General features: G+C 36.7%; 1 protein-coding gene and 1 pseudogene across 1 annotated transcript in view; one reads left to right on the top strand and one right to left on the bottom strand.

Annotated features, from left to right (window-relative positions):
- Window positions 1-19,620, bottom strand: part of LRP6 (LDL receptor related protein 6) — a 177,412-nt gene that overhangs the window by 145,520 nt on the left and 12,272 nt on the right. Inside the window, exon 2 of the mRNA XM_060658349.3 lies at window positions 6,941-7,334. Coding sequence (XP_060514332.1) covers window positions 6,941-7,334 — 394 coding nt within the window. The remainder of the gene's footprint in view (window positions 1-6,940; window positions 7,335-19,620) is intronic.
- LOC132694703 (large ribosomal subunit protein mL42 pseudogene) lies at window positions 781-1,473 on the top strand (annotated as a pseudogene).

The raw sequence follows: 19,620 nt of genomic DNA on the forward strand, positions 1-19,620 counted from the left end.
TTCAGCTTAGGTCAGTCATGACCCCATGGTCGTGAGACTGAGCCCTCCATCAAGTTCTGCACCAAGCATGAAGCCTGCTTAAGATTCTCTCTCCCCCTCTCCCTCTCCCTCTCCTGCATCCTCCCCCCACACCTCCACCCCTCTCCCCTGCTCACTCTCTCTCTCTCAAATTACAAAAAAAAAAAAAAATTGTAAATTAGAATCTAGCTGTCTCTTATTTTGGCCAAGGCCTTGGTTTCTTTAGCCAAAAAGTGAAGGCCTTTAGCTATAAGATCCTCAAGATTTCCTACCAGTTCTAGGATTTAATGGGTAGAAAATAGGCTCCCCCAGTTTGCAGGACATCTTTCAAAACTGTACGTTGCTGAGATATGGAGCAAGATCCTTCATACACAGAACCAATGTTTTAAAGCAAAGACTAGTATGAAGCTTTCTATTTTAGCATAATTGGCTATCTGCTTCTATGCAAAAGCTATGGAAATGGATATAATCTCAGGGAAAGAATAAAGAAAATGATGCACTTTTACTATTCCGTATCTCAAGAGCTAGTGAAAGAAGGAAAAGAGTGGTCCAAGTGATAGGAAAACCAAAGAGTATAAAAATCAGGAAGTCTTAAGAGAAAAACTTCTAAAAGGAATACAGTATCAATATTAAATAATGCGAAAAATACTAAAGACAATCATTTTCTTCCTACCTCACAAATCAGCTCTCTGGCAAACTCCTTCCAAAATCTTAAAGGCTCAATGGCACAAATATTTGGTGCCAGTTAAAAATAATTTACTGTAGGAGGTAAGACGGCGGGCTCGCGGTGAGCGTCGGTCAGGGATGAAAATAGGTATGCCTGGAAGCAGATTTTAAAAGCAGTTTCTCCAGGTCATCTTTCACACCACCGGATAAGCATCTTGAGTCACCATGGTATTAGCAGCAGTAAAACGGATGATATCAAACAGAACTATCTGACATTTATTTCCGATTCAAAACGGAGCTTTATATTGTGTTTGTCATAAATCTACGTATTCGCCTCTTCCAGATGACTATAATTGCAAAGTAGAGCTTGCTTTGACATCTGATGGCAGGACAATAGTATGCTACCACCCTTCTGTGGACATTCCATATGAACATACAAAACCTATCCCACGGCCAGATCCTGTGTGTAATAATGAAGAAACACATGATCAAGTGCTGAAAACCAGATTAGAAGAAAAAAATGAACCCTTGGAGCAAGGACCTATGATAGAACAACTTAGCAAAATGTTCTTTACTACTAAGCACCATTGGTATCCTCGTGGACAGTATCATAGACGTCGTAGGAAACTGGATCCACCAAAAGACAGATGATATTGAGGTTTTCAGGAATCAAAGAGATGTTATCTTGTGTCTTATTTGCCATTTGAGAAAATGCAATTGAGTGTATTCACTGTTATGTAGCAAAACAATAATAAAATGTCTTTTTATGTCTTAAAAAAATAAAAAATAAAAATAAAAATAATCTACTGTAGCTTCTAAAGAGCCAATCACAGTGGAATACAGCAAGGGTACGTAAGATCACCAAAATACAGACAGTTAAAGGTATCCTGTTGTTTACTCTCACAAAATTTTATTCTTCTTTCTGCTTAGGCCGAATTAAAAGGTCAGTGCTGCAAGCAAGGAAAGCGTTTACTGAAAAACCAAAACTATTAAGAGACTGGACTAGGTAAAGTCATTTAGTTATACTGTAAATATTCCTTTTTAATATTCCTTCAATAAAAGTGGGCCTGGAGATAGAGGACATAAAAAAATTTTGACTACATAATTAAAACTCAATCTAAGGGTAATGGATAGTAGACATAAAGAATAGTAGACATAAAGAACTAAAAATTGGATGGGATTAAGATTTCTTGTAAAAATTGGATATGAGTTAAGATTTTTCTTTTTTATAAGTAAAGAGCCCTACACTAACATTTGAAAATATACATATACACACACACTTACTTATTCTTAAAAAGTTTTCTTTTCATTTTCAAGGACCTTGCATCATACCCCAGAGGCGGGTAAAGCCAAACCAATAATCCAGATTTCCTGGATTAGTGGCTTTTCTAATACGTTTCTCTTAAATTTGGGGTAGTAATCTCAAAACCTCACCTCCCAAACATATGTTTAACCTATATAATCTGCCTGAAAGTAATTTGCTATCTTTTTCATTCTTCAAACAAAAAGAACCTTTGACAGTTTACAGTATTTTCCAATTTACATCACGTAGAATTGGCAAACTGGTTTTACGAGTCGAATAGCCCTAAAAAAGGGCGGGGGGGGGGGGGGGGGTTGGGGGGTTGTTGAGTGTGATGACCTATGCAATAAGGGCAGTAGAAACAAATTTTAAGAATCTGTTCTGCAAAGGGGCACCTGGGTGGTTCAGTCGGTTAAGCATCTGACTTTGGCTCAGGTCATGATCTCAAGGTTCATGAGTTCCAGCCCCACACCGAGCTCTCTGCTATCAGCACAGAGCCCACTTCAGATCCTCCATCCCCTTCTCTCTTTGCCTTTCCCCCACTTGTGCACTCTCTCTCTCTCTCTCTCTCTCTCAAAAATAAACAAACATTAAAAAAAAACTTTAGAAAAAAATTTTTAAAAAGAATCTGTTCTGCAGAAATAATTCTAAGTGTAACATACACTAAATTATGGACTTGAATGTGTAATTGTAAAGTAAAAAATTTTAAATTGATATAGAGTACTTATTTAAATATCTTCACTTTTTAAGTTTAAACAATGTCAAAACTGAAAGAAACCCATCATATTAGAGATGAGAAAACTGAAGTCCAAAAAGATAAAATGACTTATATTTATAAGTGACTTTATAAGTGACTTTTATATTTCCATAAAATATAATCTTGATGAACTGAATTGAAAAACTAAAAACCTTATTATGTTTTAAATAAGAAATTATAATCAAAACCATACTGAGGTAGAATTCATGAGATGATGCTAAAATTTACATTTGCTTAGAAAACATTTTCTCCTCTAACAAGGAAAACTAAAAGGATTATGAAAGAAAATAAAAAATCCAGTCACTCAAAAGATATTTATTGGGGTGCCTAGGTGGCTCAGTTGGTTAAGCAGCCAACTTGGACTCAGGTCATCTCACAGTTCATGGGTTCAAGCCCCGCAGTGGGCTCAGTGTTGACAGCTCAGAGCCTGGAACCTGCTTCCAATTCTGTATCTCCTTCTCTCTCTGCCCCTCCCCCACTCCTGCTCTGTCTGTGTCTCTCTCTCAAAATTAAATAGACATTAAAAGATTTTTTAAATATTTTTGAACACCTTCTATGTGGCAGGAATGATTTTTGTCACCTGGAACATAACAGTGTAGAAAATACTTTTAAACATACTCAAGATATGACAATTAAATGTATATAATTGTTGAGGAAAGTATACATTATTCTTTTTCCACTGAGTTCTGCAAGCATTTTTAAAGCAGAGCTCTTAGTACTATAAATATTATTCTTCATGATAAGAATATATTTTAAAATCTTTTTTTTTTTTTTTTTTTTTTTTTTAATTTATTTTTGGGACAGAGAGAGACATAGCATGAACGGGGGAGGGTCAGAGAGAGAGGGAGACACAGAATCGGAAGCAGGCTCCAGGCTCTGAGCCATCAGCCCAGAGCCCGACGCGGGGCTCGAACTCACGGACCGCGAGATCGTGACCTGGCTGAAGTCGGACGCTTAACCGACTGCGCCACCCAGGCGCCCCGATAAGAATATATTTTAAAAATATGTATCATTCAAAGTGGTTCAGTATGAATTCACTTCAGACTGAATCACTAAAGTTTAACTTTTTCAAAAATATCCAAAAGGATTTGAAATATGAACAGATCCTTAACAAACAAAAAACCCTTAAAACTGCTTTATGTGTACCTGAAACACCTGGCCCTCAACATCACTAAGATTAGTACAGTCATTGTGAAACAGACTAAGGAACTTACAATTAGAGCAGCCACACAGTCAGGAATACCTTTCCCTATAAAGTAAGGATACTGCTTTCTCTAACTATGGTTGTTCATTTCTGGAACAATTTGTATACACACATTTTCCTGCCCCTTATTCTGAATTCTACACTGCCATCACTCAAAAGAAAGAAAAAAAAATCTCAGACTAACAGAGGCCAAATTTAGGGAGGGAAATAAAAATCTTCCTTCAGTCTAGGCTAAATGGACTGATCACACAAAGAACTCCATACATCCGAAAGCACACAGATGTCTGCACTAGTTCCCAGGGCTCAAACAATACCAGTCATTCAATAGCTTTCCTTTTACATAAGCTGATGTGAGAGAGCTCAGTCAGCTCTTCTGAACCCCATAACCCAGGATACTGGAACTCTGATAAGGCCTACATTTTTCTTCAGCACTGTTTTCATGTACTTTCTCTGGAAAGTAAACTTCATTTCTTCCCCCCCCCCAAAATAAATCTGGAAATCATCTCTTCTGTTTGATAAGTGATGTACTCAATCTAAAATTACTTTTCCAGTAAAACCACAATCCTTAACATAAATTTAAGATCAACACTGAAGACTGATAGAATATATTTTTAAATGCATGAGTTTAAAATATAATTTTACACTCCATCATGCTAACTACCAAATGTATACCATTTGGCTGCATTCTATTTATTTCCAGTTGTGTAATTTTAAAAATAGCCATATGACACATAACTTTCCAAAAATTAAAAAGATTTTAAGAATGGGAGGGGGAGAAAATTTACATACACACTCCTACACATAAGCAACACTAACCACAACCTTCAAAAATAATGAAAAAATATTTGAGTGTCTGAGCAAACTTTACGCCTTCACTGAGCATCCCTTAGAAGCTTTAATAACACTACTGTCTACCTTCAAAGCACAGTTTTATTGATTCTTCCAGTAATATTCTTGATCAGCTGAATCTTTGGTGGTTTCTCATCTTCAATACTGGGAAGTTAGCCACAGAAAAACTCTAATGTATTTTTTAATCATACGGTAAACTTACTTCCTAGATACTTATCAGATGAGACACCCAGAAGTAAAGCTGATCAGCTTTAGGGCACAAAATGAGAATGACTCATTTAATCATTATATTATCAAATCCTGAGTGAAGAGTTACCTATAAATTCAGCTCCCTTGAATATGTACCATCACATTATCCCTTATATGATGTACTATCGTATTATTCCTTATAGAAATGATCTACATGCTGCTCCAGAACTGTGGTAATCAAGCTCTTTTATCTACCCATCCACCACAAGAGCTCTGTGGCCCTTCCAATTTTTTTTAACACTCTTCCCCTCTCCACTTACACACTACATAATGCAAATAAACAGGCTTTTGAAGAAGGGAAAGTTCTCTCTCCCAAGTTTTCTGTCTTTAAATACACTGCAAATCCTTAAAGATATTCTTTCTCCCCAACAAGAACACAAAAAGCAGAACTCTAAACATACTATTTAATGGGTATTTGGCTAAATTGCCATCATCACCCTTACAGTTATAAAATTAAGTCTGTCAAAAAAAAAATTTTAAGAACTATTTGTCTTTTCACCAAAGTTTCCTAATGACCACTGAAAGCACCAAAAACCCTGTATGCTCTATAAAGCAGTAACCTCACAAACATTTCAACACGGAGACTCTCAAACTTTGTTGGAAAAACACAGATTCCATTTGTCAAAAATATCTTTCAAGTTCTCAACAACCAAATTCTTCAATCTGTACAGTTTATTGCATATCCAACATCTGTGACCTCCTCCTTGGGCCACTCAATACTTTTTCCTCCCACTAGAACCACTGTATTTTATCATGCTTTATTAAAAGACCATCCTGACTTTAGCAGATACCTCTTAATGCCCCTCTGAAAATTATACAATTTTAATACACACACACACACACACACACACACATATATATATATATATATATATATAAATACACACACATAAAAATTACATGTGTGTTCCAGACTTCTCATCCTAAAGTTTCACTATACTGAGTCAGAGTACAAGCAGGGGAGGAGCAGAAGAGAGGGGGAAACAGAATCTGAAGCAGGCTCCAGGCTCTGACCTTCAGTACAGAGCCCAACAAGGGGCCTGAACTTACGAACCATGAGATCATGACCTGAGCTGAAGTTGGATGCTTAACCGACTGAGCCACCCAGGCACTCCTATAAATGAATTTTAAAACATTCCAACATACTTGAAAGTCAAAGAAAACAAAGTGTTAAAATGGTTATTTGCAGGTTACTTATCTTTAGATTTTAAATTACTAGTAACTCATTTCAGGTTCATGTTTAGATGTTTATCTACCCCTACCATGACAGGTGGCATGACAACATATTCAATAAACAAGTATCAAGGAATGGTATATGGTAGAAGTGAAGCATAGTAACAGAAGCATATAATGACACAGTTCACATTTTCTAACAGGATTTACCCTTGGCTTTACGTTTCCCTTCTCATTAGAAAATAAATCTTTACAGCAAATCTCTTGAATTAGAAATGAGTTAACAACTTAATTTTTATTGTTCATTCAATACTGGCATATTAAATTATTAAATAATAGTTCAGAGTTTAATTAAAAAAACACTAGTACTACAAAATGATTGCATATACAATGAAAGTTTTAAGATCCATAAATCAATACTACTCTTTTAGGTCTTCATTCCTTCTTCTTCTAATTATCCTCTTGTACTTATTAAATGTAGAAAACAAACCAAGAACTCTATATATTGCTGTCCTGTAAGTGATATTAGAAACAAAACTGTTTACAGAAACATCTTAAAGAACACAACACAATCTTCCACATTCAAGTCTACTTGAAAAGAAGCTCAAAGAATCTAAAATTGGGTTTTTGACCTCTTTTCTCTTGGGGATGGGGGAGTCTATGCTAGCAGAAAGAAACCAGGAAACAGAGATGCAACAGCCTTTGTACATTGCACAAAACTTACCCACTTGAAGGATCTAAGGCAATAGCTCTGGGTTGATCCAACTCTTGCCAAAATAAAACTTTTCGTAAAGATCCATCTAAATTAGAAACTTCAATCCGATTTGTTTCAGAATCTGTCCAGTATAATTTTTCTCCAAGCCAATCGCATGCCAGTCCATCAGGGGACAATAATCCAGAGACAACAACATTCTGTACACTCTCAGTTTTGTTAAACTCTGTTCGTTTAATGGCTTCTTCGCTGACATCACTCCAGTATATCAAGCCATGACCAAACACAAAGTCCACCGCAGCTGCATCCTCCAAGCCTCCAACTACAATCGTAGCATTCTCTTTGCCATTTGTAGCATCAACCAATCGCAAGTCCCGTCTGTTTGCATAAAGCAACAAAGGGGCCGCTAGAACAAAAAAAGAGAAATAAGTAAGAAAGGAAATGTAATGGCTCTCATAAATTGAGTTTCAAATCAGCATTAATGAACAAATACTATCAAAAATAAGAGTAAATAAATCTGTAGAAGACTGTCTTAAAATCTTTTCACAAAATACTATTTTTGTAGCACTTAAATACAAAAAGTTGCAAGAACCAGGAATTAATTCTCCTAGGACAGTCTTTTCTGGTTAAAATAGTCTGTCACATTAAAAAGCTTGGCCATTCCAAGAATTTGCAACGATGGAACCAGTGGAACATTCACACCCTACTGGAGAGAATGTAAAATGGTGCAGCCAATTTGGAAAATAGTTCTTAAAAGGTTAAACATACAACCTACCATATTATCCAGCCATTCCATGCCTAGGTATTTACTCAAGAGAAATAAAAGCATATGTCAATACAAAGACCTGTATATAAATGTTCATAGCAGCTTATCAACAGCAGCAGTCATCAACAGATAGATGAACAAACTGTGATACATCCATACAATAAAAAGTAATGAATTATGTGTACATGTAATCTCATACAATATGTGAATCTCAAAATAATTATGGAGAGTGAAAGAAGTCAGACCAAAAAAAAGAGAGTATAGATTGCATGACTCCACTTATACAAAATTTTAGAAAATTCAAATTACTCTATTGTGACAGAAAGCAAATCAGCAATTGTCTAGAGGTGAACAGAGAGGGTAAAAAAAGAACAGGGCTTATACAGGGAGGGATTATAAAGAGGCATGAGGAAACCTGTAGGTAATAGATATATTAGGTTGGCTATGATGATGGTTCCAGAGATATACACATATCAAAACTTTATTAAATGTTATACTTTCCATATGCACAATTTATTGTATCATCAATTATATCTTAATTAAGCTGTTAAATAAACAGTCTGGCAGAGACAGCTCTTAGCACAACTATTTTATTCTGTCTTACATTATTATCAGAATGACCTCTGAGTAAGGCCTAAGACCAAAATTAAATACAAAGGCTATCCTAAAGAAATAATATTTAACTTTTAGAAGGCTGACTTTGTTAGGATTGAAGATGTATAAATTCCATGGTTTGGGGTGTTTTAAGTATCTATTCCAAGTTCCTGATACTTACTTTCCAGGCATTATTAGTAACTAAAGATCTAGACTACAACTATCCACACAACTTTCTATGATAATAGAAATAGACTCTCTACTGGGCAATACAGTACCCACTGACCACATGTGGCTAGGAAGCACCTAAAACATGGCTAGTATGACTAAGAAATTAAATCTTTTATTTTATTTTATCTTAATTCATTTACATTTAAATAGACAAGTGGTCGTATTGGATAGCACAGATCTAAAGGCTGAGATAAGACAAATGAGGAAGGAAAAATAATACCAGAATTATACAATAATCTACATAATCTTCTCCCACAATTACTTACCGAAGGTCTAAAACTGTGTCATCCAAAGCCAATACCACATACCATTTAAAAGTAATTGCTACCCTGTTTTTAAGAAATTAATTTCAAAAAACTAAGGTGCTCAAAAAGCATAAAGAAAAAAATGATGTTTAAGCCAGTTTATGGATTATGGCTGCCAAATGGAGTTATAAAGTCCACTATTTTCATCTATAACATGAATTTCCCTTCTAACAAAGCTTAAATTCAACTTTCTTAGTCAAAAACAAATGGGTGGATAGATTTTTTAAAAAGTGACTAAGAGCTCTTTCTGCTTATTCTGTACATCTGATACTGTTATTGACAAATTTATAAATCTCCCTCACAGATTGATTCACTTTTAACTAATTTCATGCCTTCATTCATCACACTGATTTATCAGTACTCACAGTGTCCAGTGCACTCTCTTATATCGAGCCCCTCATACTAGGAGCCAATTCAAAAAATCAGGAAAAGGGTCTCTATTAATGAAGGGTACAATGCCAAGTGCTGCACAAGGCTAAGTCTGAGCACTTATAATTTAAAGTCCAAAACTGATAATAATCTAATATTTATTGAGCACCTTTCTTTGGCACTATCCTTGGAAAACTGTGGACCAGATCTGCATATGGCATTAAGTATCAGCTAAATCTAGTAATAGTAAGTCTGTTTATGACTTTCAAGTCAAACATTTCTACTGAACATGGGGTCTACAAAATCCAAAGAACCCATCTGACCATTTAAGGCTTCAGAAGCCTAAGTACAAGAGGAATAAAAGAAGGTTGGGGTGGGGAACAAGTTAACTTCTTTTAACTTAGCAGTACTGTTTATAATTAAGATTTCTAAAGGACTATACTTAGGGACCCCTGCTGGCTCAGTCACTACAGCTCAGTGACTACAGTCACTATGCAACTCCTGATCTCAGCATTATTGAGTTCAAGTCCCATGTTGGGTGTGGATATTACTTAAAAATAAGATCTTTAGGGGCGCCTGGGTGGCTCAGTTGGTTAGGCAGCCGACTTCGGCTCAGGTCATGATCTCACGGTCCGTGAGTTCAAGCCCCGCGTCGGGCTCTGTGCTGACAGCTCAGAGCCTGGAGCCTGTTTCAGATTCTGTGTCTCCCTCTCTCTGACCCTCCCCCGTTCATGCTCGGTCTCTCTCTGTCTCAAAAATAAATAAACGTTTAAAAAATAAATAAATAAAATAAAAATTAAAATAAAAATAAGATCTTTAAAAAAAAATACAGAAAGAAATAAAGGACTATACTTAAACCTACGAACTGTTAAAAGGAAATCCTAGAGTTCACTCTAACAAGGTAAATGTCATATATCCCCAACAACTTAATTTAAACTTCTCAAAAATCTCCACATGTCCCACCCATCCTCCTTTATCTTGTCCACAGTCTCAAATGACAAGTTACCCTTTCTCCTTTTTAAGGTTAAAGCAAAACTTTTGATTCAGCCTCCCTACTTCCTCTCTGCAACTTTGCTCTATGGATGATTCCCTATTTCTTAGATCTTCAATGACTCCTGCCAGGTCCCTGCTATCAAAAACTTTAATATCCCTAACCTTGCTACCACCAAGAGAATTGTATTTCTCCTCACCACAAAATCTTACAATACTGAATATACTTCATACCACCACCTCTTATTCTAATTTACAGTAACTCTCCACCCGTCACTCAACTAATCCTACTCTCTCCAAGTCTTCCTAACCAAATCCAATGGCCTTTTCTCAGTCCTTATTCTTGACCTCTCTAGCATTCAACAGTGTTGATGATAGCTCTACCTATACAGAATGTTCTCCTTATACTATACTACGCTATTATTCTTATTTTTCTGGTCATGCTTCATTTGCCTTTTAGTTTCAAATCTCCCCCCCCCCCCCACTTCTCAATTATAGATATCCCCAAGATTCTCTCTTTCTTGTTCCTGAAATGCAAAAGTATAGTAGAGAAAGCCAAGTTCACCTGGTCAATAAAGCAACTCTATTCAGGTAATTTTTTCATCTCCAGCCTAATCTTCACTACTGGACCTATAACCTCTTGTTGGCTATCTCCTCTAGCCATTAAATTCATCACCTGCCCCCCAACCCACCAAAAACAAAAAAAAACAACAACACTTCAAGAGTCAACAGTACCATTTTCTAATCTCACTGGTACACTGACTACCATTTTCTAATCTCACTGGTACCCTCTTTGACACCTCCCTTTTCCCCCAGTCTGCCAATTACTGTCTTGCTGATCCTTCTTTAGCATGTCCTTAAATGTTTCTTTTCCATTTTTAGAACCACTATCCTACTCTAGACCTTCATGACCTTACACCTAAACTAATAGTAAGTGATCTCAATATTCTCCCAATCCTTTTCCACCTCAAATACTTCTGCTTTATCTCACTCAAAAAGCTTTCTGATTTCCTTTGCCTAAAATAAAAAAGGCTCAATACTTCAGGCCACCACCAGGTGACTTCTACCTATGACTCTAACTTAATAGCCTCTGGATCATACAAACTGGTTTTTAACATACTGACTGTGAGCACTACATCACCACAGTGTATTCATTTTCCATACTCCGTATTTCTCTCTCATTATCCCAGCAAGCAAGTTCTTCAAGGCCAGATTTAAACCTTACCTATTCCATCAATCTTTCCTACTGCCTCAGCTTTCCTTCTTTGAGACCTTACAGTCTTTACCATGTATTTGATATTAGCATTTTTAAAAATACATTTACTATTTCAACCAAGACCTCTGTCCCTTGGGAACAGCAGCAATATCTTATAACTAAGTTTATCCCCAAACCGTGGCAGAGTTTACTGCCTGACAATAATACGGTAAACATATTTACTAATATCGAATAGGTATTTTCTAGAACCTGCACTAATATCTAAAAGGTATTTTCCAGAAGCAATATATCTGCCATTAACCCAAAAGGATTTTACATTAAGTACTGGCCAAGGGCTCACAAATGCCCATTTCTTACCTATTGACTTGTCCAAAGTTTAGTCAAGTATACCTCCTCGCCACGCACTGCTAAACTTTGGCTAGCTCTCAGCTTAAGCAAGACAATGCAGAACATCCTCTTTTAAGGACTCGTTCCGAGCATAAGGTGACCACAGAAAAAACATCTGTTAAATTACCACGGTCATGTCATCTGCTAACCCCCACCAGTTTATCCCACTCTCCCACAAAGATTCTGCTGGCACTATTCACTTGTATCTATAAGAGAAAAGCCTTTTGGGGGTGCCTGGGTGGCTCGGTCGGTTAAGCGTCCGACTTCGGCTCAGGTCATGATCTCACGGTCCGTGAGTTCGAGCCCGCGTCAGGCTCTGTGCTGACAGCTCAGAGCCTGGAGCCTGTTTCAGATTCTGTGTCTCCCTCTCTCTCTGCTCCTCCCCTGTTCATGCTCTGTCTCTCTCTGTCTCAAAAATAAATAAACATTAAAAAAAAAATTTAAAAAAAAAAAAAGAGAAAAGCCTTTTGGTATTTGATGTTCAGATACCTACGTACCTCATGGTCAGAGCATCACAACAGTGTTTCCAAATAAAGTGTCTTCCTAAGTAGGGATTTATTTTTGACGCTTGTATGGTGACATAACTTGGATGAGGACTGGGCTTCAACTACGGACACACACCATCCCTACCTTGATAATGTTATTTAAACTTCTCTCCTGTCCAGAAATTCATGTATCTTTCCTCAATTTCAACTCCTGAATCAGTGCTCCATACATCTAGTCTGTTGCAACATGGTACTTTGATATTTTCCAGCCAAGAAATTTTTTTCTCTGGCTCTTTGAGTAGAGAATCACACCCTAACTCTTGAGCAGGAATATTCCCAGCTATTCTGTGAGGCCTTTTCTATTCTCCCTTGACTCCTCCAGGAGATTACAGAGGCAATTTCCTTGGCTCATCACAAGGGAACACACCTCACCGCACTGCACTTTGCACTTTCCTGCACTTTGCAGATACTGCCTTTTTTACAAATTAAAGGTTTGTGGCAATTCTGCGTCAAGTCTACTGGTGCCATTTTTCCTATAGCATTTGCTCACTTCATGTATGTACTTCACCTTATGGTTAATTCTCCTAATATTTCTAATATTTTCATTATTGTTGTATTTGTTATGGTAATCTTTGATCAGTGACCTGTTATACTACTACTGTAATTGTTTTGGGGCACCACAAACTGTACCCACAAAGACAACAAAATCAGTAAGTGTTTTATGTGTTCTGACTGTGCCACCAACCAGACATTCCCCTGTGTCTCTCCCTCTCCTCAGGTCCCGAGACACAACAATGTTGAAATCAGGCCAATGAATAACCCTATAATGGCCTCTAAGTGTTCAAGTGAAAGTAAGAGGCCCACATCTCTCACTTTAAATCAAAAGCTAGAAGTGATTAAGCTTAGTGAGAAAGGCATGTCAAAAGCAGAAACAGGCCAAAAGCTAGGCCTCTTGTGCCAATTAGCCAAGTTGTGAATGCAAAGGGAAAGCTTTTGAAGGAAATTAAAAGTACTACTAGAGTGAACACACAAATGATAAGAAAGCACAACAGCCTTATTGATGATAATGGAAAAAGTTTTAGCAGTCTAGATAGATCAAACCAACCACAACATTCCCTTAAGCCAAAGGTTAACCCAGAGCAAGGCCCAAACTCTCTTCAGTTCTACGAAGGCTGAGAGAGGTGAGGAACCTGCAGAAAAGTCTGAAGCTAACACAGGATGGTTCTCGAGGTTTAAAGAAAGAAGCCTCTCCATAACATAAAAGTGCAAGGTAAAGCACCAAGTATCAATATAGAAGCAGAAGAAAGTTATTCAGAAAATCTAGATAAGATAATTAAGGAAGGTGGCTACACTAAATCACACATTTTCAATGTAGACAAAACAACCTTATATTAGAAAAACACAACATCTAGAACCTCCACAGCTAGAGAAAAGTCAATGCCTGGCTTCAAATCATCAAAGAACCAACTGACTCTCTCCTTAGGGGATAATGCAGCTGGTGGCTTTAAATTGAAACCAATGCTCATTCACCATTCTGAAAATCCTAGAGTGCTCAAAAATTATGCTAAATCTACTCTGCCTGTTCTATAAATGGAACAGCAAAGCCTGGATGACAACACATCTGTTTACAACATGGTTTACTGGTTTTTAAGCCCACTGTTGAGACCCACTACTCAGAAAAAAAAAGATTACTTTCAAAATATTACTGCTCGTTGACAATGCATCTGGTCACTCAAAAGCGCTGATGGAGATGTTCAACAAGATCACTGCTGGGGCACCTGGCTGGCTCCGTTGGTTAAACGTCCAACTTCAGCTCAGGTCATGATTTCATGGTTCATGAGCTAGAGCCCCACATTGCGGGAGCTCGAGACCCACTTTGGATGAGCCCCACTTCTCTGTCTCCTCTCTCTGCCCCTCACTCACACCCTCTCTCGTAAATAAATAAATAAATAAATAAATAAATAAATAAAGTTCTAATAATGATATGGCCAAGTTAATAACCAATATTAATAAAAATGTGAGCAGCGGCATTAAAGTAGCCTGTTAATAGAGCCCCACGGGGGAGACACACTCAGCAAAACTTCTGATGCTTAACCTTCATAACAAAAATAACAGAGCCATCACTTTTGCATACAATATTTTGTATTTTAAAGAACAGTTTAACACGTATGATTCCACTTGATTTCCATGTCCTCCCTGTGAGGGTTTTGAGTCAGGTGTCCCTACCTCACTGGTAATTAAGAGAATTAAGACACAAAGAAGTGACCTATCCATGGTCACAGAGCCAGTCAGTAAGGAATCTAGAGTTCTTCTAGGTTCCATATTTTCTTACAAAAATCTGCTCATTCTGACACCTACCCACAGTGCTTTCCCATTAACGAGAATTCTACTTTTCCATCATAATGCCAAAAATGCCAGTAGAATACAGTTATACACATAACGAGGACGACATCAGCTACAACTTAGCAGCATGCTTAGTGCTTTACATATAGTCTCATTTAATTTTTACAACACTGTAAAGTAGATGGTATCATTATGCCAATTTTACAGATGAAGAAATCAAGAATCAATGATGTTAACTACCTAACTCAAGACCATCCAATTAATAAGTTTATGATGTGGAGAACAAATTCAATCCCAGGTCTGATTCCAAAGCTGGACTCCAAACACCAACCCAAATTTCCCTGTGTCTCAGTGCCTAAGGCTCTCATCTCCCTCTCCTGGAGTCAGTACCGTGTCAAACCTGAAATAAGCTTAGTGGGCACTAGTTGTTTCCATGAATCCTTCATAATCTTTTTTAAAAGAACTTTTATTCATGCAGAGCAAGTAAACTTAAAGTATAGATAATACACAATGTTACGTTACTCTCAGGTGTACAACATGATGATTTCAAAAGTCTATGCCATGCTCACCACAAGTGTAGTTACCAACTGTCACTACAGAATGCTATTACAGTATTTTAATACATGTTTTTTTAATGTAACATGTGTTATACATACATAAAATATTTTCCTATCTCTAGATGGTATTACCAATTATAATTTTAGATTATAAAATCCCTTAAAAGAGTTCTATTCTAATTGGTTTGAAAGTAAATACTTGTTCATATAAATTGAATATTCCTAAGATTTCCAAAAATCAAGGAACTTAAACTTCTTCTACTTTCAAAAGTATTTTTCATAGAAACTAACCCACGTATTTTAAGAATCCAAAGTAACACATATTTAAGTAAATCTTTGGAAAATGAGACTAGTTCAATATTGTTGGTATAATAAAAATAGCTATGTCTTCTGAGTTATCGACATAAAATTAAGACAAGCATACATTTTTATTCTATCTGGATATGTTCTTCCTAAACTTTTACAGGTTTACTAACAGAATAAACTAGCTTTACATCTACATTTGTATTTAGCCAAGTTGTTCTGACAATCATTATTTCAGTTAGTAACTATGTTTTGTATTGTAATAAACCAACTTGAAGATAGTTTCCAAAATATTTTCTTAACACGTTAAGAACTATGCTGGGGCACCTAGATGGCTCAGTGGATTAAGCATCCGACTTCTGCTCAGGTCATGATCTCACGGTTTGTGGGTTTGAGCCCTGCATCAGTCTCTGTGCTGACAGGTCAGAGCCTGGAGCCTGCTTCAGATTCTGTGCCTCCCTCTCTCTCTGTCCCTACCCTGCTCGCCCGCGTGTTCTCTCTCTCTCAAAAATAAACATTAAAAAAAATGTTTAAAAAAACTGCAAGAACTATGCTAATTCACTAATATTTATTAAATAACAAGATCATTTCTATAAGATAGAATACAGCATAAGCATTTCAAGTTTATATATATTTTTTTACCCCTTACTTTGAGGGTTACCAAGCAGCTATATATATCTATATATATTTGAGTTTATTTATAAGCATATTCATCTTTGCCACATTGAGAAGTGTATGGCTATAAAAAGTTGTAAGATATATATTCATAAGCTCTGCCAGTCTACTGAAAAATGATGGTGCATGACAGGTAGTTCAGGTCTCCAACTCCGTAAAATAGCAGCAATTATTAAGTCATAATCTTACATTTATTTTAACGTTTATTTATTTTTGAGAGAGTGAGCGTGCATGCACAGGGGACAGACAGAGACAGAGAGAGAATCTCAAGCAGGCCCCAAGCTGTCAGCTCAGAGCCCAACACAGGGCTTGATCTCACGAACCATGAGATCACGACCTGAGCCAAAATTAAGACCCAGACACTTAATCAACTGAGTCAGTCACCCAGGTGCCCCCATAATTTCATAAATGAAACTGTACTAGGAGAAAAAGTGACAGAAAAGAACAACTTTGTATACAGGTGTGCAGGATGTGTTTTTATTAAGAAAAAGAAAATAGTCCCAAAGTAAAATGACTAATTATTCCAGAATAGAAAGAAGAAGATGCAAGACAAAAGCTGAATGGTTACAGAAAATTATGAAAAGTTTATGAAAAAGAAATTTTTTTGTTGTGGTCAAAGCTGGCTAGGATCTGATGGGTTTATTTGTAAGATTTTCAAAAAGTGCTTTAGTATCAAATATTGTTACCTGCACAAAAGTAAAATTCAGTCTATTAAAATGACAAAATTTTCTCGGGTTACTGGTCTGCTCTTAATAAAGAGGTTATAAAAGATTTTTCTTTGCCTTCTAAATAATCTCCCTAGAAAGTGAAAATCCCGTATCTTATCAGAATTTCCTGTGCTTGAGGGGCGCCTGGGTGGCTCAGTTGGTTGGGGGTCCAGCTTTGGCTCAGGTCACGATCTCGCGATTCATGAGTTTGAGCCCCACATGAGGCTCTGTGCTGACAGCTCAGAGCCTGAAGCCTGCTTCAGATTCTGTGTCTTCCTCTCTCTGCCCTCCCCCATTCATGTTCTGTCTCTGTCTCTTAAAAATGAATAAACATTAAAAAAAAAAATTAGAATTTCCTGTGCTTGATGTTGACTTTATCATATCTTGATTATTTACAAAAACAAAACAAAACAAAAATCCTTCTCACTTTTCAGAGAGCTATGCTTCATCATGTTCCTTCCTATGTTTACTTTAAATAAAATTTTTTACACTTTGGTTAAATGGGTAGCCAACTATTTCTTCTCAATGACCCATCATCCTATCTAATCAAACGTTCAAATCTCCAAATCTCCTACAGCTCCAACACTCTGCTTTTACTAAATCAAGTCCTAAATGATGTATTTTGCCCCATGACTATCTTCGAAATTTCCCAAAGGGTCCCTGGGAATTCACAAAGAATTTCTTCTTTCATCTTCTAAAAAGAGGTGTTAAAAATAACTAGGTTAATTTGATCAATGTTATGATTTGTGGGGCGCCTTGCTGGCTCAGTTGGTACAGCATGCAACTCTTGATCTTGGGGTTATGGGTTTGAGCCCCGCATTGGGTACAGAGATTACTTAAAAAAATTAAATCTTTAAAAAAAAATGTTATTACATGGCAAATCAGAAGTGATGCTTACATTCCCTAGATTAAATCATGAGTAAAATATTATTTAACAAATTACATGAAGTTCCTAGGAATTTATCAATATTCTGTTAATGATATGTTTCTATTTATCAGGAGTCCTGGTGCTGCTTTTCCTAATATTAGACAACAATACTGTGTCATCAGTGATCATTTCAGTTACACATTTTTATGTTAACTTCGTCATATACAATAGGCTCGTGTTTCTCAGTCAGAATTCACATCACTTACTTAAGGAATTTTATTATATAGATGTTTAGGACTTATTCCAGACTTATTAAAATTTTTACTTAATAATCTCGATATATTCTCTTTGTTGTTGTTTTTGGCCTCCTTCCCACCCCATTCCCTCTTAATTTTGAAATATTCTTGATGTGCCCTAACTATATGTTTGATGGGACATGTGGCCCAGGATTATGATATATTTTACAGTTTTATTCTCTGCAAAGATCATATACATTCATCATATAGATGATATAATATCCACTCTTCTTTAAAATAAGGTTAATCATTATGGTTATATTTTGTCTAAAACTTTTTTGGATTGACCTGACTTTCGTTTGCATGTCACAAAACCAAATTTCCTAATCAATTGCATTATGTTTTATAACAAACTCTCATCAGATCTTTCGTTTTTAAAATTACTGGGGGGGGGGGGGGGTGCGGGTCGTGGCAGCACCTGGGTGGCTCAGTCAGTTAAGCATCAGACTTCAGTTCAGGTCATGATCTCATGGTTCATGAATTCGAGCCCCAAATCGAGCTCCTCACCGACAGTGTGGAGCCTGCTTAGAATTCTCTTTCTCTCCCTCTCCCTCTTTCTCTCCCTCTCCCCTTTTGTCTCCCTCTCCCCCACTCTCTCTCTCTCTCAAAATAAATAAACTTTAAAAATAAAATAATCCATAGTGGGACACCTGGCTGGCTTAGTCAGAAGAGCATGCAACTCTTGATCTTGGGATCATGAGTTTAAGCCCCACATTGACCATAGAAATTACTTAATAATAAATTGGTTAATTAATTAAATTAAATAATCAGGAGTAAGTTAATCACCACCATTTTAAGTCTTTTGTCATCTACAGGTTTTTGTTTTTTTTTATTCTGATGCTTTCCTGAAAGTGCTTGCAAATCAGGTATAAGCTAGCTAGAGTGCTCATCTTCAAAGGACTGTTGAAAAAGGACTATACCAGGTACTCTTGGCTTCTGATCACTTAAATAACTTTGAGACTGTACCAGTGGACTAAATCAGGATTTCTAAGAAGCTAGTGGAGAAGCAGATAGGTTCATAAGACTACTAACCAAAGATCTAGAAGAACAAGAATTAACAGGACTGAATAAACTGATGAAGAATGATCACAAGTTTTATTTAAGATACTGCTGATGCTTTAATGTCCCATTTTCTGGATATAAAGAATTCTTTTCTTTTTTCTTTTAAGTTATCTATAACTCATTAATGATTTAAGCAGACTATGCTTCTGTAAACAGAAATAAAACATTTTTCCTCCTTGTCTGACTCCTCCATAATTCAAAAACTTTCATTGTGTATTCTTATTTTCCCAGAAATACAGTTATTTGCATAAGTTCAATAAGAGTCTGTCCCACTAGTTGGAAACATTGGTTATGCAACCAAGGCTTTGACTGGCATGCCATTTTTGAAAGTGGTGCTCATTTAATCAAATATGACTAGACAGATTTAAGGAGCTGTGGCTGACTTCATGAAGCCAGTGCTCACAGTCCTCTTAGGAAAAAAGGACTGGTACTTGGCTTGGAGTTCCAAGCTTTGCAGGAGAAGTAAGCAAGATCACTCCCAGTCAGGCCCAAGAACCCTAGGACACATTTGAGAATGTCAAGAATTCACCTGCATCTA

The sequence above is a fragment of the Panthera onca genome, chromosome B4, assembly GCF_046562875.1.
Source record: "Panthera onca isolate mPanOnc1 chromosome B4, mPanOnc1 haplotype 2, whole genome shotgun sequence".
NCBI lineage: Eukaryota > Metazoa > Chordata > Mammalia > Carnivora > Felidae > Panthera > Panthera onca.